The 23,916-nt window shown below is 47.3% G+C and overlaps 1 protein-coding gene across 2 annotated transcripts in view; it reads right to left on the bottom strand.

Annotated features, from left to right (window-relative positions):
* Window positions 1-16,024, bottom strand: part of trabd2b (TraB domain containing 2B) — a 67,407-nt gene extending 51,383 nt beyond the window's left edge. For both annotated transcript variants that reach the window (XM_031575230.2, XM_012820570.3), the window contains exons 1-2: window positions 15,532-16,024; window positions 12,453-13,022 (exon numbers count right to left, since the gene is read on the bottom strand). In XM_031575230.2, the coding sequence (XP_031431090.1) occupies window positions 12,453-13,022; window positions 15,532-15,639 (678 nt within the window). In that variant the 5' untranslated portion in view covers window positions 15,640-16,024. The remainder of the gene's footprint in view (window positions 1-12,452; window positions 13,023-15,531) is intronic.
* Between the last annotated feature and the right edge of the window lie 7,892 nt (window positions 16,025-23,916).

Genomic DNA, 23,916 nt, shown 5'->3' with positions numbered 1-23,916 from the left:
CCAGTAAATAACACAACACTGCAGTACTATACACACACAGACACACACACACACACACACACACACACACACACACACACACACACACACACACACACACACAGACACACACACACACACACACACACACACACACACACACACACAGACACACACACACAGACACACACACGAAATGTGCAACCAAACACACTCTGCTGAGAACAGCTCAACAGAGAACAACAAGTAATTCTGACACTGCAGACAAGCTACAGACATACAGAACCAGCATTGCATAAATGAAAACGAATGTCACTCTGGGAAACAGCTGACTCCCAATCAGATCAGATCAGCTCAGATCAGCTCAGACCAGAGCCATTCCATGCTTTTACATTATTGTGGCTGCAGCCAGCACAGTATCGTTTGTTTAATTCTTCATCGTCCTGTCCACAGCAATTTGTTGAATGTTGTCCAGATTTCTTCCTTCTTCTTCTTCTAGTTTCACTTCCAACACAGCTGACTAGGATGTCTGACAACAAATGACATCTAGTTCCCTAGACAACCACACTGGCAAACAAAGATGTCAGAAAACACTCGGTGAGAACCAAATCGCATGAAGCCAAATCGTCTCTTGGCGGTGGGGCGCATTGAGATGGTTTATTCAGATGTCATTGCCCCGGGTGGCGCACGCAGAACCGTGATCGGTGGGACTTTATAAATACATTTCTAAACAGCGGAGTCACAGCATGATTAGGTGCTGCCAATTCAGGCAGGCTACTCTGAGAGCTCTTTGGAGCATTGTTTTCTAACCTGGAAGATGTTTCTAAACATTCTAGATTTCACCTTCTCTGAATAGAGCTGTTTCCCGTAATAGGGCATGGCGAGGAAGAGAGAGAGAGAGAGAGAGAGAGAGAGAGAGAGAGAGAGAAAGAGAGAGAGAGAGAGAGAGAGAGAGCTGGAGCCACAGGCAGACAGTGAGTATTTAGACGAGTGCAAGAGGGTAAAAATAGATGGCGGCATGGAGAGCTGAGCTGGTGAATCTATCATCACTTGACACTCAGATTTCTGTGCTGAGAATGTAGAAATAATGTTTGTGTGTCTGTGTGTGCTTCTGCGTGTGTGGCCGTACGCATGTACAGTATATAAATGGACTAATGAGTGCATCTATGGACATGTATGTATATGTGAGTGCACTGGCTATCAGGCAAAGGTGCAGTTGGGTCTGACAGGCCCTTTCTTGGCTCTGTATCTCTCTCTCTCTCTCTCTCTCTCTCTCTCTCTCTCTCTCTCTCTCTCTCTCTTTCTGTCTGTCTGTCTGTCCGTCTCTCTGCCCTACTCTTTCTCTCGGTGGTCAGGCGCTGTCCTCACTCTGTCGCCACCCTCAGCCCATCTCCAGTCCGCTAAATACCCCGGCTGTTAGCAGGCATTAAAAAGCCATTCGCACCCCACTGAAGTGCTTGGCTTGGCTTGGCTAGGCTGCCACCAGACCTCAGCTTCAGGCAGGGGTGGGTGGGTGGGTGGGCGGGCGGGTTAACTTTGAGGAGGGTCAGATGGAGGAGGCATAAGAGGTGAGGTGGTGGTGAGGCTGGGTTTGGGGGGCCCTATTCCTCTCTGTATCTCCTCTTTTCTCTCCCACTCCACGTTTTCTGGCAGTGCCGTCCGAATCCTTTAAAAAAATAAAAAAGCCTCTTTTGGTTTCCATTCCAATGTCAGTGCAAGCCTCCATTAGCAGTAGTCTGTCAGGGTTGGCAGATTGTGACACACACACACACACACACACACACATTCGTATTGCAATGGGTTTAAAAATCCCCTCTTCGGCTCACGGCTATCAAGGTTATTACCTGCAAACACCCTACAACATGCACATGATTGAGGTGTTTTAAAAAGCGGGGATTTGCTAATCCCTGTCCATTAAATGACCCAGCTTGAGGTTTTAAAGCGGATCTGGCATTCCCCGAGTGTCGGCCATACTTTTCTCATTAAGAAATCTGTAAAGTTGTCCTGCGACATGGGCCCATGGCCACATCTGTTGGCATCCATTGAGAAGTGGGTGGATGAGGGCTTTCAGCAGCCAGCAAGTTGGCAAACTGACCGTGTCAATGGAGGGATCAAACATGTGGCAGCACATACAGTAGAGTAAGTGCACACACACACACACACATCCATGTGGTACGTGGTACGAAGAGAAGAATGAAGTACTGGGTAGTTTCTAGGAGATGCAGTTGTTTAAAGCACATTACCCCCCCCCCCCTCTCCAAGCTCCCCCCCCCTTCTCTCCCCCTGCTGTTCCTCCCCAAGGCAGGTGGTCTGGCAGGGAGCGGACAGGGCATCAGAAAGCAATTACCCCGTCTGCTTACACAGGGGCTTTTCTGTGCCAAGGCAAACTCACGCATCTGAATGCCCTGCCTGCTCTCCCTGTACTCTCTCTCTCTTTTTTTTCTCAGTCTCCCCATTTCTCCATCTCTCACCCTCTTTCTCACACTTCACCCACAACCGTTCCATTTCTCCATCTGGCTTTCTCCCCAGCCTATGGATGGTCGGCCATCACACTCTCTCTCTCCCACTGGCTCTTCATTCCTTCATTCCTTCACTCCCATTCTCCTTCTCTGCCTCTCCATCTCTCGGGGCTTCCATACACCGTCTCACTGCTCCCTGCTCACTGCTCCCTGCTGCCAGGGGTCTGCTCCTCTGTGTCTGACTCTGAGTCTGTGCCCACAATGAGCCAAAGCCCCAAGCCAAAGCTTTGCACTCACAACAGAGGCTCAGTCAACTGCCCAGAGAGTGTAGAGTCTCCTTCAACTTATCTGACCCTTCTTTAAATGCGCTGCTGCAAAAGACAATTTCCTATTTTCCTAAGATGAAATCAAATCAATACAATAAATGAATAGAATAAATACATGTATTAATGTATTTAAAAAACTATTACTGACTATTCAATAACTAAAGCTACATGTCTGTAGGTGTGTGAGTCTGTGTTTGTAGAAAGTGTTTGTCCAGATGTGCAATGAATATGTGTATGCGTTAGTGTGTGTGTGTGTGTGTGTGTGTGCCTGTGTATGCGCTGAAACTGCAGTGCAGTCATTCACATAAGTTGATGCACTGTACGCGCATCCTTAGAGCAGTGAGCGTGCCCGCCTGGTCTAAGTGCAGTCATTTTGCGAGCATTTGCAGGTCAGCTCACGGCTTGCATTAATTCATCAGACCATCCGCCTGGCCCCAGAACAGTCCCACTTCTATGGCTTGCACAAATACACACATACACCCCGCGACTCCGCTGGCCCTCGTGTGCCCTGGCTGCCCCAATCCCAACCACAGGTAATGTGTTTGCACTGCCCCAGCATAACCACAGGCCAATCACTGGACCACAACATGCCAACGGGAGAAGAGTTCCAGAGGGACAGGGGTAGAGAGGAGTGGATCTCTCTCTCCCTCTTTTACTGTCTCTTTCTACCTCTTTTTCTCTTGCTTTCAATATCTCTTTTTCTCCCATTCTCTCTCTCTCTCTCTCTCTCTCTCTCACACACACACACACACACTCGGTCTCTATGACCCTCTGTTGTTCTCTGTAAGGGGCAATAATTCCTGCTACCCATCTCTGAATTCCCCCACCACCACCAGCACTGACGCAGCCATCCCAAACTCCACCCCGACAACGGCCCTCCTCAGGGGAGCGCAGCTGGAATCTTTAAGTAAATTTGATTTCTCAACTCATTTGCCTTCCATAAACGCTGCCATGTGTTTGATATTATATTTAAACTGTTCCAGGGAAGAGCAAAGAGGGGTGGGGGGGGGGGGGGGGGGGGAGTTTGCCCAGGGAGAGATGGAGAGACATGGAGGAGACATGGAGGAGAGGTGGGCGTCGGGGGGCTGGGATGGTGAATGGCAGGTGAAATTGAGCAAGGTCTGAGTGAGGGAAAAAAACAAACCTTCGGGGCACACAGTGTGAGAGAAAGAGAGAGGGGCAGGGTGGGTGAACGGAGGAGAACAAGAGCGAGAGATTGAAATGTCAAAGCTGCATCTCCCTACGTTTTTGGCAACGTCCACAACTACAGAGTGAATGATTTCCAGTGTTTCTCTTTCTCCCATTCCTTTCTTCCTTTTTTTTTTTCCACATCCTAAATTAAACCCTGTCTTACGAGTCCTGTCCCCCCGCTGCCCTGGGTAACAGGAGTCCCCCTGTAGCTCTGCTGCGCCGGGGAGAGTGGAGAGGGGGTCAGACAGCAACACGAGGGGAGCCAACATTCCCCATCGTCACAGAGCCCAGCCCTGCTACTGACCTGCACTCTAACTAACACAGTTTAGCACACTTTAGTTTCCAGTGAACAGGAGAGAGCTGAGAGTAACAAAGACTTGCAGACAGATATATAGAAAAAAAGAAAGAAAGAAAGAAAGAAAGAATGGAAGGATAAAGAGATGGAAGAAGTGATGAAAGGAAGACAGACAAAGATAGTGACAGAGAGAAAGAAAGGAAAGGTGAGGGAATAACAGATCAATTAAAGTTCTAAATGTGGAAGATGTGACTGTGTCTCACCAGATGCAGAAAACATTCCCTGTGATTAGCAATGAGGTTTTACCCAAATTGAAACAGTTTAACACCCAGATTTACCATTCGCCTCATAAATGTGCATGTGGGTGGTTGTGTGGTAAAACAATGCCAGAAACACCTCTCCCAAACACACACATGCACGCTCGCACGTGTACTCACATCCACAGACACATCCACACACACACACACACACTCTCCACAACCACCTCTGCAGTTAGCGATAGCAATCCTGTTAGCTGACCAAAGCAGACAGAAACAGGTGTAACCAATTATAGTTTCTTTATCTGTGAGAGACAGCAGGAGGAAGGGAGAGAAGTGGAAATATTCTGGGCTGCGTTGTCAGTAATGGGCTTTGGAGATAACCTCCCTGCACTATCACCACAGCTCTCCCCACCAGCATTTATCACATCCACACAGCTAAACGCCGACTGCTGAACGGCTCCTTTTTCCCAGGCTCGGCACGCAGCGCTCGACACTTTACGTGACCCTTCCTTTACACGACCGAGAGCCAGGAGGTGAAGCTGATTTGGCTGGGTTCAGGTTTAATTGAGGCGTTACGTGTCGGTTGTCAGTGTGCTTCGCTGCTAACGTGCTCGGTGCGGTGCGGTGCTCGGAGACAGGCTTTGGAAAGTGGGAGTGAGTGTGTGGACAGTGTGTGAGTGAGTGAGTGTGTCGACGGTGTGTGAGTGAGTGTGCTGCCCACATTCCTCTGGGCTCTCCCCCACAGGGGAAGCATGTGGGCACTGAAGCATCGGTGCCTGAGGCCTTGTTAATGTCAGTGAAGCCCATCTCCTTTCCCCTGCTTCCTTACAGACTTTCCTGGAGGGGGTGGTTGGGGGCAAAGTACATGTGTCATGTGTTTATGAGTGTGTGTGTGTGACTCTCTGTGTGTGTATGGTTATGCGTTTTCGATGTGTTGTGTGTGTGTGTGTTGTGGTGGCAAAGTGGCGGCGGCAATGGCAGGATTTATGCGCAGGGTGGTAAATGTTTACGAGAGGAGCCGCGTTTCAAGAGCTCCAACGCTCTCACATCAGTTGTTGCGGCAGGAGTCATGTAAAAGAGAGAAAGAGTGAGAGAGAGAGAGAGAGAGAAGGGGGGAGAGAGGGCGATAGAACAAATGACAGAGGTGTGTTTGTGTTGTCAGGCTGTTGCTAACAGCATCCTGCAAACAGCATCCATCTCCAGCCAGAGCAAGCAGTCCTCAGTAACTTTCTCAGGAAAGTTACTACCTCTGAGATGGAGAGAGTGTCTGAGTTTACAGTCAGGGGAGGTATTAGGGGGGAGTTTTAAAGCCTGCGTGGGGGTGGGGGAGTTGGGGTTCAGCTGATGATGTTACCCTTAGGGGTGAAACAGGCTTAGACGGAGCCCGAATCAAAGTCCAGTGAGCAGCCCGAGCGTTCTGGTGGGGTTTGTGCAGGCCTGGTCAGAGCCTGAGGGACACATTAAGGGGGTTTGCGCATGGATTATATTAAAGACACGGGTCACTGAGAGGTCGTGGCTGCACTGAGTCTGATAAGATCCGTACCAGGCTTGACCCCGGGACCTCTTAGCCTCTCCAATATCTCAGGGTTGGAGAACAAATTTTTTAAGGGACTTTTTTTTTCTTTTCTTTTCCTCGTTACCCTGTGCTGCTGGGGGGAGCTGTCTGCCCCGTGGCCGTAAAAAAGTTCTCTTGTCTCATTTTCACCTGAGGAATGCCATTGCGGCTCTGCTTTGGAGAGCAGGAACATCAAAGGAGAAGAAGTGCAGGCGATCAGATGGATTGCCTGGGATTCGGATCTGAGATTTCTATCACAGCCCTGACTCAGGAATTCCGGGAAAGTGTTTCTCAGGAATATGTTGGAGGCAAATTCCTGCATGCCATCAATCATGGCGGCGGCTCCTGCCATGGATAAAACCACCCAGGAACAAAAGCAAGTGTCTGTCCAGACAGGACCTCTCTATCAATCTCCATCGCTTTTACAGTCGCTGTCCTGTGTAGGGATTTTACTGTTCCGTGGGTTATGAAAGCTGGTCGTACAGAGAGAGAGAGAAAGAAAGAAAGAGAGAGAGAGAGAGAAATGAAAGACAGTGGGAAACAGAGAGAGACATTTCTGCTTTGATAGGAACAACAGGAGGAAGACCAGCCATTTGCCTTTGCGTGACGGTGGGCCATTAAAGTGAAGGTGAAATGACTGTTCCATTCAGGAGAGTAGGAAGGTGGAGGGGAGAGAAAAAAGGTGGGGATCTTGGCATCGGGGACGCAGCCGTGTGGAATAGCGCTCTACCTCTCCCTCGGCCCTTGGGTTCTCCAAGCCGGCCTCTCTCTCTCTCTCTCTCTCTCTCTCTCAACTATACCTCAGTGCAAGAGCTCAATGTGGGGAAGACATTACCGGCGTCCCCCCCTCATCCTCAACACACCCCTCCACCAGGAAGCTTGGCGTGTGGGGGAAGCATGCTGAACCCCGGTGCTTCGATGCTGGACTCGTTTTGAACAGAAGGTGAGAAAACCTGAGGCGACCAATACGTCTCTGACTAATAACCCTCGAAAGGTCACTCATCCTTCAGACTCCACAGACATCTACTCCCCCTTTCCGAAGCATGTGCGACCGACATCAGACACCACAGGCTGGTGGCCTTTCCCCCCCCCCCCCCCCCCCCCCCCAGCGATTAGCCACTCTCTCTTTCATTGTCCGCCCGTGCTGCGTGTGTCTCCGAGCCGAAACAGTGGGAACGGGTTTGTCTCCCACGCAGGCGATTACGGCGCCAGGGCGGAGATGGAATCTGCTTTTGGCACAGGGTGAGAGAGAGAGAGAGAGAGAGAGAGAGAGAGAGAGATAGAGAGAGAGAGAGAGAGAGAGAGAGGGCATCTGGGCAGCTGGTGTCCGTGCGGGACGTGCCATGCTCTGAGGGAGACCTACCTGTTTGATGTCTCTAAGTACTCCCATTCGACACGGCTAAAGCACACACAAGCATAACCTCAAACATCACGCCTGGGCCCCCACCACCCCCCACCCCCTCCATCTCCCTCGCTCCCTCTGCTACTCTCCCTCCGTCTCTCTCCTTCTCTGCGCCGCTGCAGCCCCACTGTAGGCCCCTGGCTCTGGCCAATCCATAATTGTTTAAGTGGTTTTGGATAGCAGGGGGCAATTTAGTCATTAAGGCAGCCAATTAAGTCATTAAAGCAGCAGTTGGAGTGCAGTGCGCACACCGGTGGGGCCAGCAGATTGTCCGATACGTGTTCCCCAGCGCTTTTCCGCATATTTGCCTTTGGAATTGGAAGGGAAAACTTACAGTGCACCTTTACGCCCCCCGGTCAACGTCACTCTGGAGAGAGGGGGGAACCCGCGTCCCTCTCCTGGCATGGACTCACTCCTCCTCAAGGGGACACACGTGGTCCCCTTCATGATGACCATCTGCAGATGGACAAAACGCTGGAGAATCGGATAGGCATTTGGGGATCAGAGCACAATGGACAGGATGAGAGAGAGAGGAAGGGGGGAAAGAGAGAGAGAGAGAGAGAGAGAGAAAGAGAGAGAGAGAGAGAGAGAGAGAGAGAGAGAGAGAGAGAGAAAGCAGGGAGCCAGGAGGTTATCCGAGTCAAAGCCATGTGGTGACTGTTCTTTCCATCACGCCGGCCGCCCCCACGGCCCAGCGCTGCTCTGCTCTGAGCCTCCTAACCCAGGAGACCTGGAATGTAAATATTTGACTGCAGCGAGCGGGTCAGATGTTACTTACTTCCATCATTTAAATATGCATTATTTACATGAAACGGCTCCAACGGACACAATGAAAAAGCGTGCTGTCGGCTGGATGTTTTGGGAAGGGCTCATCCTTCGGTGTTGTTTTTGCTGAGTCGCCGCGGGGGGACTTTTTCAACGTTTCCGTGCTTCCCTCTCCATGGGTGTCATCGTAAATAACGTGATGCGATGCTTATTAAAACACGCTCCGTGCAGACGGCCCCAGCATGCATTTGGAAAACAGGGCGCATAGTCTGCAGCTTAATTACATATTCCCCCCCCCCCCCCCCTCCTTAAGGCCACACGCATGCTGGACTGAAGGATGAGTCATTGAATGGAGATAACCTCTACTCAAAAGCTTTAGGCCATTACTCTCCTGATCCTGGGGAAACCCCAGAACTTCATGGTTTAGGTCAAGTTTCTTCACTTCTGACATACTTCATTTCAAGCTCACATCTCACATGATACAGGTCAATTACATGATGATGTTAAGGCCCTTTTGATAAGCAGAGTCCATGCATATGGCAGACCAAGGGGAAGCCTGACACGTGCAGTGGTGTGGGACTGAGAAACACTGGGCCGGTGGGTTGAGGGGCTAGCAGGATTGCAGGTGGTTCCTGGTTGAAAAAGATGTCACTGTCACCCTGCCAATGAAAGCCACATCCACATCTGTTTAGCTCTGTCTTTCTTCCTTTCTCTCTCTCTCTCTCTCCTCTCTCTCTCCTCCTCTCTTTTTCACTGAGAAGAAACTGGAGAAGCCCCCCTACTGGGGCTCCTGAGTATCCTTCAGATGTTCTCCCCGCTCCTTCTCTCTGTCCAGCTCCTCTAGTGAAAATAGCCCTGTACCCCTGCTGCCGTAGCATATGACCCACTGACCCTCCCTCCCCTCCCCTCCTCTCTGGTCTGCAGTGTCAGCAGGCTCTGACCTCCGACCCTGAACTCAGAGCTGGGCGCCAGAGGTGTGATGTCATGGGCCGGGCTTAGGAGAGCCTGCGTGTCTGTGGCCGCATGATTCAAATATGGCCACATGAGATGGATAAATAATGTGAAAAATTATTTATACACCAGCGAGATGGCAACACTCAGCGTGCAAGCTCCCGGGGGTCTTCTCTCTCTCTCTCTCTCTCTATATATATATATATATATACTGTATATATATATACAGTATATTCTGATGATAACATACAGCAAACCTTCTAATTTAATTAGTTTCATTTGAATTTATTTGGTTGTACAACAGGATTAAAGGGTGCAATTCTGTCAAAGGAGACAAAATATATTCTGTAAGGATCAATGTCTCCTTAAAAACCCACTGTCACTAATCACCTACTGATTTAACTGACTCAGCTGAAACGATGTATTCGGTTGATTTAACTTATTTAAATAAGCTGATTAGGGTAATTGATCAAACAAGCTCTTTCATACTGATCGGCGGTTGAGGGGAAAGCCAGGAGACGACCACAGCAGCTCAGCAGCCTCCTCTAGTTTCTCTCACACTCAGCCTGGAGCCCTGTGGGTCTGTTGGGCTTCCAAAGCCCCCTGATGCTCCGCAGGTCAGTCCTCTCTCTCCGTGAACTGCTCAATAACCGGCCTGTGCCTCTCTTGGCGTCCCCCCCCCCCCCCCCCCCCCCTCAAGATCCCTCCCGTCAGAGCCCTTTCTTGCGTGCATGGAGAGGCGCTGCCGGAGCTCCTGGGCCCGCCCAGCTGTCCGTCTGCATCGCCCTCTGCAGTGCTGGAGATGAAACATGCGCTTCCCTCTGTCTCTGGTTCCCCTCCGCGCCCTGAAAACCCAAACCCCATGGCTCGGTCCCCCCCCCCCCACCGGCTCCCAGAGAAAAACCAAGAAGAAAAAAGAAAAGAGAGAAAAAAATACACAACCTCCAGACGCGTCCGCCGCCTCAGGGGCCAGAGAGGAACGCGGTGTGTACTGAGGGGGACCTGTCTGGGTTACTGAGACGTCCCAACCACAGCACACACTTGATGTGAGTTTGCAGAGCTCTTCGGATCATCAAACGTAGACACTTGCATGCATGCAGACACATTCCAGCATATACACACACACACACACTCTCTCAGACACACAAACACACACACACACACACAAACACACACACACTCTCTCACACAGACTCACACACGCACACACACAAACGCATGCTTCCACACACACACACACACACACACACACACACACACACACACACACACGTAGAATCAGTGGAATAGAAGGACACAAACGAGGTGAAGCCAGCTCCAGGTCCGCGGGGCTGGGTTGGACCGGTTCAGTATGAGCATGCACAGCTCCGGCCGGTCATCTCAGAGAAAGGGCCGGTGGCCAACGATGAATCACCGGCCCTCACTTTGCTTCTGGGGCCCCTCTGGCCACGGGCTCAGGATATTGTAAGCAGTTACTTTTATTGGGAACAAATAATATGCGGCTGAGCAGGGGTTTGGACGGCTTCCCGAGCCCGATCTCCCCGAGTTGCGCTGCTTATATTTCAGATTAAGATCTGCAGTGATAATGTACACAATGGCCTCTCGCTATCTGTCTGTCTGTCTCAGCGTCGGTCTGTCTGTCTGACCTCTTTTATTTTTCTCTCCCCCCCCCTTCTGCTCCACATTCCAGTGAGCCATGCAATCTATAACAATTTCCTTGTCACTTTCATTCATTTGTCAGCATTTTTCAACCACTTTGAGCACTTAAAACCATCTGATATTTCAAAACCTCACTGAGGAACGACCACAGAAACTGTCATGGCCTCCTTATCAAAGAAAAACTCCAGCACATTTGACACGCTGAGCCGAGGTACATTTCTTCATATGGACAGGCCTGACTACAAACGATTTCTTGCCCATCTGCCCGAAACCTGTGCGAATGAATCGTAATACCATATGTAAGATTGATGCCTCTCTCTAAACACTACTGAGTATATATTCTGTATGTCTACATATATCTACATAAAAAAAACAATGTGTTTTGTGTCCACATAAATCCACACTCAAATCCAAATTCACACTGACTGAAAGTATTTAGAAGTTAGTAGGCACTATTAGGCATATTAATGCTATTTAGGCATGCCTTCTTGAAGTTTGTGACATGAGCCAAAGTTATTCTCACACCCATGGATATTTCACACAGACACCTCCTCACACCAGCCCCGCCGCTTGTGGCGCTTGTCCTGGGAACCTCTGATAAGACAGAGATGGTGGTGGCAGCGGCGGCGGCGGTGGTGGTGGTGGGGCGAACAGAAGGGTGCACCGTCGCACACTGCTCGGGTCCCGCGGTTCCCACGAGTCCCCGCGCTGGGGCCCTGGTTGGGGCCAGGGGGGCCGGGGCCCGACGTGCCCGGCAGGCATGTGCACTTTTGACAGCATAGTTAGGAGGTGCTGATGAAAGAGGAGAGGCTGTGTAGTCTCAGGGCCTCTCAAATTAGCACAGGAGCCCCACTGCCTGTCACATGCAGGGCCCCGGCATGCAGATTCAGTTGCAGCGAGGACGCGGGTGTGCGTGTGTGCATGCATGTGTTTGCTGAAATGTGTGTATGTGTGTGTGTGTGTGTGTGTGTGTGTGTGTGTGTGTGTGTGTGTGTGTGTGTGTGTGCAATGTATGTCCGTGTGGATGACTGGCGTGCAGTTGGTGGTTGTACTCAAACCTGCACGCAAGAGCATAAATTAAGCTACCAGACCCCCCCCCCCCCCAACCCCCACGAGTCATTCTCCATCAAAGACACACCGGGGCCTCCCAGAAATTTTGAAAAATAGACCCTTCATGAGGGCTAACTTATAGCCGGCCCGCTGCGGCCATTCCCGCACTGGTTCTATTTAGACTGCCTCTCCAGCCTCTACCTGTACTCCACGACAGGAGACAAACAGAAATAAAACACGGATCCTCTCCATGTTTATGTCATCGAGTAATTAGGTTATTCAGCCCATCATTCAGTCTCGGGTTACTGAGTCGTATCACAAGCCAGCCAGGTTTATGACGGGCGCCCTGTTGCATGCCTCTTTATTTAGGTGTGTATTCAAAAGGTTCTATCCTGGTTGATATGGTAAATACTGTCGCTGTGTTTATTGACTATTATGGTGTGAGGACATCCCATGAAGCCTTAATCTCCCCTACACATGTACATACACAGTCACAAACACACACACACACACACACACACACACACACACACTTCCCTCTCCCCCTGCCGTTGTCTGACCTGTGAGAAGTTGAGTCCGTTGAGGGGGTGGCACTGCTCCTCCACATGCTCCACGGCGCCCGTGTGCTTGCCGTCCCGCTCAGCCTCCTGGGCCAGGTAGAGGTCGAGCACGGGGATTCCACGCGAGCGCACGTCAGCCTCGGTCAGCGAGTTCACCATCAGCATCACCCACACGGGCCGCTTGCGCTCCCAGTTGCCGGCGATGGCGTTGAAGAGGTAGTCGGCGTAGAGGCCGCGCCCGCGCTGATCCGCCGTCATCCAAAAGGGCATCATGTGCTTGACGTAGTCCAGGTGCCGCTTGAGCCGCCGGTAGAGGTCGCGCGGTAGCAGCATCTGCAAGTTCTCCCCGTTGGGCAGCAGCTGGCAGCTGGTCAGCTTGGAGATGGTCAGGGGGTCGGTCAGGTCCAGCTCAAAGAAGACATTGGAGCTGGTCTGGAAGGCCTGCCTGGAGCTCTCCGGGATGAAGTCCCACACGCGGGTGTAAGGCACGTGGATGGTCCCAAATAGGTAGGAGGGGGGAGAGGGAGGGTCGCGCTTCACCGTCCACAGGAAGGAGTTCATGTCGCTCTGCTGCAAGTCAGCCAAGATAGAACAAGCCCAACAGACGAAAGAAATTGTGATTGATGGTCAAACTTAATGTGTTTATTTTTCATCACCTCACCAAATTACACAATTAGCCTACTATATAAGCACATCATCAACAGCCACAACAACAGTAAAAAAGCGAACAAAAACCTTTCATTTCAACACGTTTTGAAACCCCTTAAGTTATGTGCTGAAGACAGAATATAACAAAACTGGCCTTGTTTTAATGCTCTCATAAAATGAAAAAGCGAGGGACAGTTGTTAAATCACATTTTTGAGCTATATTTTTTTACTCAGCAGCATTGAGTTTATGGTTTCTCTTTTCCAAGTAAAACGAGCCGTGGACATTGTCCGACTTAATATCTCAGCAGCTCCAAGCTCCGGTGAGAAAATGCTGAACTGTCTGCACACTTAAAGCACACAGCACAGAGCTGCTACCTGCCACAGGCCAAACACTGACACCTTATCCCTGAAAATATATGTGAAATCTCAACATTAATTCATTCAGCAAAAACACAGGCTTCCCTCCAAAAAAAGATGGAAGGCCATTTATCAACGACATGCCCTGCAAACCTGATATGTGCTTAAAGTACTTCTTCCTGTGCAAATGGTGAAATAACACACACACACACACACATAGTATATATATATATATATATATATACAGTATGAAATCTTTATTCTGGACGATAGCATGTACAATTGCAATATGTCATTTTGAGATAACACAAACAGCAAATGCAGACAATATCAAACTTCAAGAAGCTAAAAAATACGTTTTAGATTCATAATATTATTGACATTATTATGGTTAACATTATAGTATCACTAACTGAAAAGTGGTAGTTATGTGGTTATTAATGGTGTGCGCTTCATTCATAACACGTCTTAGCCTACTGCTATATTAGCCTATGTTATTACTAAAGTGTAATTTAAAGGCTTACAGACAGCCAGACATCCCCAAATGTATGTATGTTCGTGTTTCATCAAACATGAAATAATCAAGTCGTTGAAGGTCGGTCATTAGACTGAGATGTGTAGGGCCTTCTCTTCATGTAGCCTACTCACTCCTCGGGTAAGCTAGAACACTGACTCTCACTGCTCCATTTTATTGGGTAATTACTTCTAACAGAAAACAGACAGCCCTGTACTGACGTGGCCTATTACAAATTACACACAGGAAAATGAATAGGTTAGATCTTTCAAAATACATTGCGCACTCAACATTAACGCGAATATGATTGACTGATTAAAACTAATCGAAAATAAAAAATAAAAAAGTCTTATGAGGCCACGTAGCCTGCAGAAGATGGAACTACTCTTATCCTTTCTATCTCCTCGAGCATTGGCGATTAGTCTTTGGTTGTGGTAAAACACTTTAATAGCGATAGAACAATAAACTTAATGGAAACTGAATCGCCCAAGGTTGCCATGAATGTAAATTTCTGTGTTTAATAGCATTGCGTGTGCTCTTCGGAATTCGTGTGTTAGTCGAGCGTCCACTCCTGTACTGTCCCGGGAAGCGATTCTAATTAAGCTCACGACCATCTCTGTGACTAGCAATACTTTTTCACTGCGACCGACAGACGGGAGGAACTTATACACGGGGTCGGCAAGATCAGAGGACATTTAGATTAATTGCATTCGAGCGCTCGGTGGGCTCTGCGAGAACAAGCCAATTCAGAATTTGGCAAATAAGGTCGATAACTTTTTTTACGAGGTCGTGTTTCATTGAAATGTGATCGGTTTTCAAAGGTCAGTGAAATGTTTTCCAAATAAAAGCATTTGAAGTCCATTCAACCATGGGTGTTCCATAGTTCTTATGAGTTGGTAGGCCTATAAAGAAAATACTTTTTCAGTTATTCCTAATGCTTGACCAAAGACGCAAAGATATGTCAGGTGTCTATGAACAGCACATTTGGATGTTTCCATGTTATTTGTACAATATAATATAATATCATATAATACAACATATATCATATAATATACATATATATATATATATAGGCTAATATAATATAACTGTGTGTTACATTGGTAGGCCTGTGCGTTTACACATAATTATTTTTGGAGAGAAAAAAAAAGTGGAACTACAGTTCCATGTACAGCTGCACAAAATATATTTGAGATAATCAGGCTAATATTGGGCTGGTTGAAATAGCGCATCAATTTCAGTTACCAAATATTAATAATAATTGTAATAACTTGTAATAACTAAACAACAGTAACACCCTTATCCTTCTTGTTGTGTGACCATTTGGAGCATTTGATTGTGACATCTAACCGCAATTTATACTAGTTGAAATATACTGAATGTTATACAATATATGTGGCGAATATAAATTATTTAAAATATTCTTTCCAGTAAATTCTCAAGTGAGCCAAACCGGGGGAAGTCGTGAGTGCAACAGTTTCAGTGTAACTGACATTGTTTGCAGGCAAAACATAAACCTGAACAGGTAGGATTAAGCTAGAGATCGAGAACTACACTCACCGATTTCGGCTTGTCACAATGCCGCGGCTTCTCTCGGGTCTCCCGGGGTAAACCCACTTGCAAGACAGCGAATAAGAGCAACCACCGCAATCCCCGCTGACAGCTCATCTCGAGATGAGGGGGGAGAGTAGACAATACGGTGTCCTCGAAGCGTCCAACTCCTCCACTGTCTATTTCTAACACGCTATTCCGTTTTGTTTGTTTGAGGAAAAGTTAATTGCGCCAGAGCTGCTACTGAACTAAATCTACATGTCCCAATTTGAAAGTGTGCAGGAATCATGCCTACTCTCCGCCATTCTCGCACTCCAACTCTCGAAGGATCGGTCTGTTCTGTCTGTCTTCTCTCGGCACTATCCTCTGGCCGTTAAGTCGTTGCAGGGGGAACTTTCGCTGCGCGCTCTTGAAGTTTGTAGATGACTAATGTTTTGCTGCCGTGAGGAGGTGGAACGCCTTGAGTGTTTCCCCCCCAACCACTAATTTTAAGAGAGGAGGGCATAGCAGGTTGTCCTGAATATAGTTGCATTTATATATATTGTGTGTGTGGGTGGGTACGTGGAATAAGTTTGGATAGAACTTTAGTAATCTTAGTGCCAATGTATGAGTGATTTATCTTCATAAGCTTTTAAGGAATGTGGTTTGACGTAAATGACCACTGGCATTGACAGGAGATAAATCATTCATACATTGGCACTAACAGCAATTAATAGACGAAGCTAAAGGTCGCTTAGTTCCAGTTGACATGGTACAAATGATCAATGTCGTCATATGACAATGTAGTATGGAGGATAAAACATTGAATTCATTTCATATCGTGATTTTATATATTATCAAAACATGAATGATTAATGAATTTCAATAAATATCTCGGCCAATGATGGCTGCACAACTGGCTTTGATTTATTTAACGTAAATAAAAGGTCAATAAACGTCTATTTTGAGTGCGCGGAAGCATGCGTTAAGATGAATGAACGCACTGAAAGTATGTTGTCAGCCTCTCTTTAGGTCAGGCTGCCAACATCGATGCATTGCCATGACCCATGTTATTGTCCGAGTGGCAGGCAGAATGACAGACTCAAGTAGTGGGCAATTAATCATCTGAAACCTTCAAACAAGTGCCACACATTCCCTCAACCCCCCCAACCCTCAAAGTTGACAACAGGACAGACAGGGGACAAGTGTTCCTTTGTGTTCCATCTTGTTCCATTCTCACCACTCTCTTTCTCCCTCTGTGTGTGTGTGTGTGTGTGTGTGTGGCCTTTTCACTCCACGGTCATGAAGTGAGTTTCCAGCCTGTAGTGTTAATGTTTTATTTTAATCCCATTATCCTCACTGCTTTCACATGGGGCTCTGTCTCCGTCTCCATCTCTCTCTCTTTGCATAAAAAAACACATGATATTGATCGTCTAAGTTCGTCACCTTTACAACATATTTCGTCCTATTAGTTGGATGACTGTCCAGCCACTGGATCGGCGTTCACATTTTTCACACATTCCACAGATGACTGCAGATATGAGAGTGACTTTGGACTGGGTCTTGGCAGCCTGTGTCCTGTCAGTAGGCTGTCCCACTGTGCTTGGGCTCATGTGTGTGCCAGGCCCCTGTTTGACTTTCCGTGTCAGCTGGTTTAATATGAGCACCTGCAGACCACAGTTACCTGTTTAAAGCACACCTTGTGAAAAGCCGCCGATGGGACGGCAATTTCAGCATTCTTGGCCGCTGAGAATGTTGGGCTTATAGTTGGGGCTGCCGGAGGTTCTTGGCGCCAGGCCAGGGGGTTATGGTACGTATACATGCACAAGGGCCGGACTAGGGGGGGGGTAAAGAAAGGACTTAAAACTTAATGTTCTGTTTTGCAAACCACAGAAAAACCCTTTCCACTGAATGGGTGTCTTGGGGCATGTAAGCTTGGACAGTGAGTCTGTCTGAGTCCAAGGGAAAGAGGGGAATGAAAGAGAAAGTGAATGTGCATGTGGTCAAACAGGCGCAGATCAAAGCATTTTTTCCATACCGATCCATTTATTTGCGACTGCGTCTGAAGCCGTCTGATAGCTGTTAAGTGGTGTTGAGTACATCGTCTCTTTTTTCCGTCCGTTCCTGTAGACTTGTTCCATATATCACAGAGGACAGTGCTCAGACGAATTTAATGAGGATAAATTAGGCTGACCTCAAGCAGAACCAATGCACATTCAAAAGCTTGGGATTCTTGTCTGGGACCGCTTCCTCACCTGGCAGATGCAGGGCACATAAAGGTGCTCAAGCCAAGGCAACCAAAACCTTTCCAAGCCAATTCTACATATAAATGTTTACATCATGTTCAAGTCCTCCAGACAAAAAATTGATTCCTTCCTTCTACACTGCTGTGTTTTGGTCGTTCTGATCATGAATATGTCTTCTCACAAATAACTTGCAGTTTTGCAACATGCAGTGTTATGGTAGTGGTTCCCATTCTAGGCTGAGTGCACATGTGTAGAGGGACCCCTACTGGGCATAATGTGCAGCATTGTTGGCCTGCAAGAAGTGTTGCACCACAAATGAGACAATTTGACAGCGCCTCGTAGGAAATGAAAGCAGACACAAATGCTGGGAAGATCACAGCAAAGCAGCAAAACAAGCAGAAAATATAAAGGGAGCCCGATTGATTCATCTTTAGCGAGTAAAAAGCTTACAGGCAGGATTTTGGAGGCCAAACAACAAAGACAAGGCGAAGTGAGATGAACCATAGCCTTGTCCAGCACACACTTGGCAGCGGTTTCTATAGCGAGCCCTCAAGACCTCATCTCGACTGTAATCGCACCCTGCTCCTTTGACTTTGAATCATACTGACCTGGAGTCAGTGTGGCAAAAAATATTGTTGAGGTTGCTCTGTTCCGGATATCCTGAGATAGCAGGGGGTAAAAGGCTACGTTGGTTGTCAGAGTGTGGGGAGGTGTGTGTGTGTGTGTGTGTGTGTGGGGGGGGGGGGGTATCGTTGCAGGGTCAGCCTCACCAGAAGGACCCCTCTGTCTTGAGTTTACCACTTGGACATGCGCAGTGCTCTCCTCGTACCGTGCCAGATAAGAACAGATAAGAGAGAGCGCTGAGAGCTGTCCTAGTCAGAGCTGTTTTATTTTTACTCGTAGTCTTCTCCTGCTGCCATTTTTTCGTGTCTGGCTGATAAAAGAGTCCAAGGTGGCACTGAGGAAAAACAGAGGAGAGGAGAGGAGAAGAGAGGAGAAGAGGGGGGAGAGGCGAGGAGAGGGGAGGATAGATGTTTGGGGACAACGGCAAAGGAGGCCTGAGCCATCACACTCGCTGTTTCAAATGTCATCAGTGAGCCTGTGCAGGACAAAGCCCACAATGGCATGTAAACACAGGCCGTCTCCGATGCGCTGGCTATCTCTCAGCCATCACAACAACACGGCCATCAGGCAGCCAGAAGAAGGGTGGAGGAGAAGGGGATTAGCAGGGAGGAGTAGATGATATGATGGGACTGTTGCACAGTACAACCTTAAGGAGGTCTTGACTAAAGAAAACAACACACTTTTGGCATCTCACAACAATTTAATGGAATTATATTTAGGGATCAGAACAGAACAGAATCAGCCAAGAATTAACAAGGTCCATCATGTCTGCAAATTTGAGTTTTTGCACAAAATAATATAAATTGTTTATCATTTTATTATTATTATTTTAAAAAGTTATATTAAATAAAATATGAAAATAAATGTAATAGAATATGTGTGTGTATGTGTGTGTGTGTGTGTGTGTGTGTGTGTGTGTGTGTGTGTGTGTGTGTGTGTGTGTGTGTGTGTGTGTGTGTGTGTGTGTGTGTGTGTGTGTAAAAGAGAGAGTGTGAGAGGGAGGCCACAAACATAATTTTACCACACACAAGCAGCACAATCACATCAAAGGTTTGGCTCAGAAAGTCATCCCCCTGATGCCGTTGTGACCTCCTCCTTGATCAGAGGCCCCCATGAATAATTCTGTCCCGCTTCACAGGGGATCCCCGCTATCATGTCCCCCATCCTCTGTCTTCCTTTGTGGTTGGGAGGGAAATGGGCACAGTCGGTCCTGCTGCTAAGTAAATCTGGTCACATTAGAATTGTAAAAAGAATCGGAAAATGAAAACTGTGCTCACAACGCACTCGTCCTCGTGGGAGCACTGTGATGTCTATTGTAGCCCGGCTTGAAAAGCTTCGGTGCTGAACAAAGAGGTTTTGGTGTGGCCGTAATAATGCTGTAGTGTTGTTGGGGGGTAATTAAACAGCCACAACATTATTTGCAGTCAACAGTTTTGTGTGCTTGGATGCAGTAATCCTCGAAGGTGCCTCCAGCTTGTTGCTTAAGATGACGGTGAAGCCAGCCCAACAGATAAGACTCAGCCAAATGGAGATTTCCACTGGGGAGATATTCTTTCCATACTCAGCCCTCTCCCCCCCCCTTGAATCAATGGATCCAATGCACGCTGGTTTTAGCCTGAATACTTCCTACCTGAATATGATGAAATATAGCTAATTTCTCCTCAACACAATGGCAATGTCAAGAGACATTCTCCACACACGGGTCTGTCATGTCATGTTGGTTGGTCATGCTGTGTGTAGTCTTGTTAGTTTTGTCTTCTTAATAAACTCCAGAGGCTGTGATGAAGATGAAGGGCCCCGAGGAGACAAAGGCCAGCCTGTGTGTCGGGGCGGCTCCGGACCAGTCAGGGGGCTCTGGGAGAATTCTTCGCATGGCTGTGTTCGTTCAGGGTTAATTGATTGTGCTCGTAAGCTCCCACACTCTGTTCTGCCACGACTCAATCATCTCACTGGGATTGGCTTTGGCAGTCCCAGGGTCTGCTTTCTTGTGTTTTTTTTTCTTCTTCTTTCTTTCTTCTTCTTTACATTTTAACATTTCAGTCTTTCAGGCAGTCAGGGCTTGTGCATTGTTCATACATGTGAGAACATCCATGACTGAGAGTTTGGAAGGGCAAAAAGCATCAGAGGCGGGGTGGGGTGGAGTGGGGTGGGGTTGGGTGGGAGGACGGCAGCGAGTTCAACATCCATAATGTCTGCACTCTTAGGTCAACTCAGGTCCATTTTCAACAAGGGGGTGGGGGTGGTTGTCATGCCACCAGCCTGTAATCCAATCCCCAACTCTTGACAGCCCACGCAGAGATAGGAGCGAGAGGGCAAACTTGTTAACTCGGACGCCTTGTCTGATAGCGTGGGATAGGGGCCCGGTGAGCAGATAGTGCTGGGGAGATAGTTCTCTGTGATTAATGGCAGCAGCCAGAGAATCACCCCGGCGAACCCAGAGGCTGTGGGAGACGGACGACTTTTCTCCGAATTCTCAGAGTTGCTGCGAGGCTCATCAGAGCGTGTTTCAGCGTATAGGAGTGCTGACCTAGGATCATAACCCATCTACTGACTGTTTCATCCTCTTGTTGTTGCGCATATTTCTTTTTTTGTTATGTTATTTCAGACTCCTTGTCTGAACTGTATGTGATGAAGGCGAAGGATTGGGATCCCACAGCTTTTAAGACTTCACACCCTTAATCACAGCTATAAATCCAGCACTGTTCCCGAGTTTGGCTGGGTCTTATGGAGCAGCCCACTTATTCAAAGGGGCCAAGGCCAATGTATGTGTTTGCGTGCGCACGTCTATGTTGACTGTATGTGTATAACATGATAATGTGTTCTTATAAGCACTGGAACACAAGGATATGCATTGTTTATTCACATGAGATGTATGCTGTTTGTAACTAACCATCTTGTGGCTTTGTAACTAGCCATCTTTATGGACTGATATGTTTGGAAGTCATAAACATCGATGCAGTTTAATGAGGCAACTGATTTTTGAGAAAGATATTAGATGTAAAAATGCACCCTTAAGGAAATTAGTTTTCCATGCAGACACCAGCATAAGTAATTCCATTTAGTTCCTTTAAAAAAAAAAAAAAATGTCTGACCCTTCACTGCGTCTAACGGCAGTTTGGCCGATCTCGCTCTTGACTCTAAGCAGAAGGGCCAGGGGGCTGTCAACTGGGTCTGTCAGGAAGTCCTGGGCGTCCCCCACCCTCCAACAAACACAGGGGAGAGAGTATGAAATAGGGCTTTATGAATACATACAGGCTAACCTCTCTCTCACACACATATACAGACAGTCTTTCTTTCTTTCTTTCTTTACCTCCTGCTCTTTCTTTCCTCTTTTCTCTCTCTCTCTCTTTCTTCCCCTCTCTCTCCTTCTGTCTCTCCCACGCACAAATATGCACACACTCAGAAGCACGCACACGCATAGTGATGCGCAGACACAAGCATACACACAAGCAGAAACACATTTAAATAAGCACACTCAGATGCACATATGTACAAAAGTATACACGGCTCAGTCACACACACACACACACACACACACACACACACACACACACACACACACACACACACACACGCACACACACACACACACACACACCACACACACACACACACAAACACACACACACACACACACACACACACACACACACACACACACACACACACACACACACACACACACACACACACACACACACACACACACACACACACACACACACACACACATACTTAAACAGAGCATGTTCTTGGAAAAGAGCAGAGGTAATTTTGTACCTCTGCTGCTGATCTTCAACATGTGTCAGTGGTCTGAACTGTGATCTACTGTATGCTGCAAAAAAAGGAAAACATGCCACACCATCTCCCTTCATTTCTCCATTTATTTATTGGCCAGCCAGGGGTAACGTGCGCGCTGCCTGCAGACATGCCCATATGCCTGCTTGATATGGAAATGGCTGAACACATGAAGGGATATCTGTGCCTGTGCTTTTACTGAGGACATCCTGTCCCCTTTTATGCTTCCTTTTTATGTCCACTGTGCATTCATTACAGCACTTCAGGGCGCTACATATGTATATCGAATATTGTTTTATTTTATATTATTTGTTATTTTCAAACACATTGCAACATTACAGAGATACTATTCACATGGTAGTCTACAGGTAATAAAGTACACAGACACAGGCAGAAAACAAAAGCTAAGACAACAACATGATAGGTCACAGCATCTCCCCCCTCCCCACAACACGCATTACATACACTAAGGCTTTCTATAACATATTGCTTTCTAATGAGCCACACCATTGACCCATTGACAAAGCTCAGTAACCTCCCCTATGTTTCAGTCAATCTAGATACAGAATATTTCAGTTTGGCTAGCGTTCACTCGTATGAGGCTGTGCTCATCATGAGTTCGATCCAGTCTTTATAAGAATGCTTGTATTTTTCCAGTTAATCCTGGCTGCATTAAGGAAGCATGCAAGGTATTATCCAAACTGTGCTTTTGTGAGTCCAGCTGATAGAACAGATTTGTCTCCAAGAAGGCAGAAACGTGGTGAGCTTGGTCCAACCACTCCTCAGTCACTCAACCACTCTTACATTTCCAGCACTCATTGCTTTGAATTAGACCACGCCTTTTAAGTCTGACTGGGGTCCAATAATATCTATGAATTATTTTACTCTTAATAACCCTAAATGGCCGACCCATGTTATGAACAGTATTCTCCCAGACCTCATGTTCAAGCTGAACGCCTGGGTCCCTTTGCCATACTTTACTCAGATTCTCACTTTTACCATTCTATAAAATACAGAGGATGATTGTACAATATTGGTAAACTTGAACTGTCCTGCATCATAGACTGTACACAAATCCGTAATTAGAGGTTTTCCAAAAGTCCCCTTTATCATTTAGAATAGATGATATCGATCCTTTCGCCCCTGACAGGAGTAGAACACTCCATCCCTAAAAACATCAGCAATTGTGGCTTTACTTTTAATGTGCCGTGCCCTCCAACAAACCTGTTCCTTCCCTATCTTAATGAGACCATCATAGAGATGAGCAACCTTGTTTATATTGAGACAGGTGAAGCATTTTATAGACTTTGTTGTAAACCTCCCGTGAGTGCTAAAGTATTGGATTCATGTCTCCTTCTGGACAGGACTGTGATGTTTTTTTGAGACAGAGCATCTATAAATCTAAAAGGGGGAGGTAAGCAGCTTCTCTACCTCCATCCAACCCAGATGTGACCAGTCCCCGACCAGTGTTTGCGTAGTTTCAACCATTTCAAGGGCAATACTGAATAGTTCTGTATTTGGCAATGTCAGTCCTCCTCTCCCTCTGGTGGGAAACATCTTAATCAGACTCATTTGGGGCTTCATCCTATTCCACAGGTAATCCTTGACTACCTTGTTATACTGCACTAACACAGGAAGTTTTAAAGTGATCATCAAAATGATATATTTAATCTTTGAAGATACCATCATTTTAACTGTATTAATTTCCCCCCACAGAGATAGATTAAACATTTTCCACTTGGCGAAG

This window comes from Clupea harengus, chromosome 10 (genome assembly GCF_900700415.2).
Source record: "Clupea harengus chromosome 10, Ch_v2.0.2, whole genome shotgun sequence".
Taxonomy (NCBI): domain Eukaryota; kingdom Metazoa; phylum Chordata; class Actinopteri; order Clupeiformes; family Clupeidae; genus Clupea; species Clupea harengus.
The sequence above is the reverse complement of the archived record's forward strand: the minus strand, read 5'-3'. Positions and strand labels throughout refer to the sequence as shown.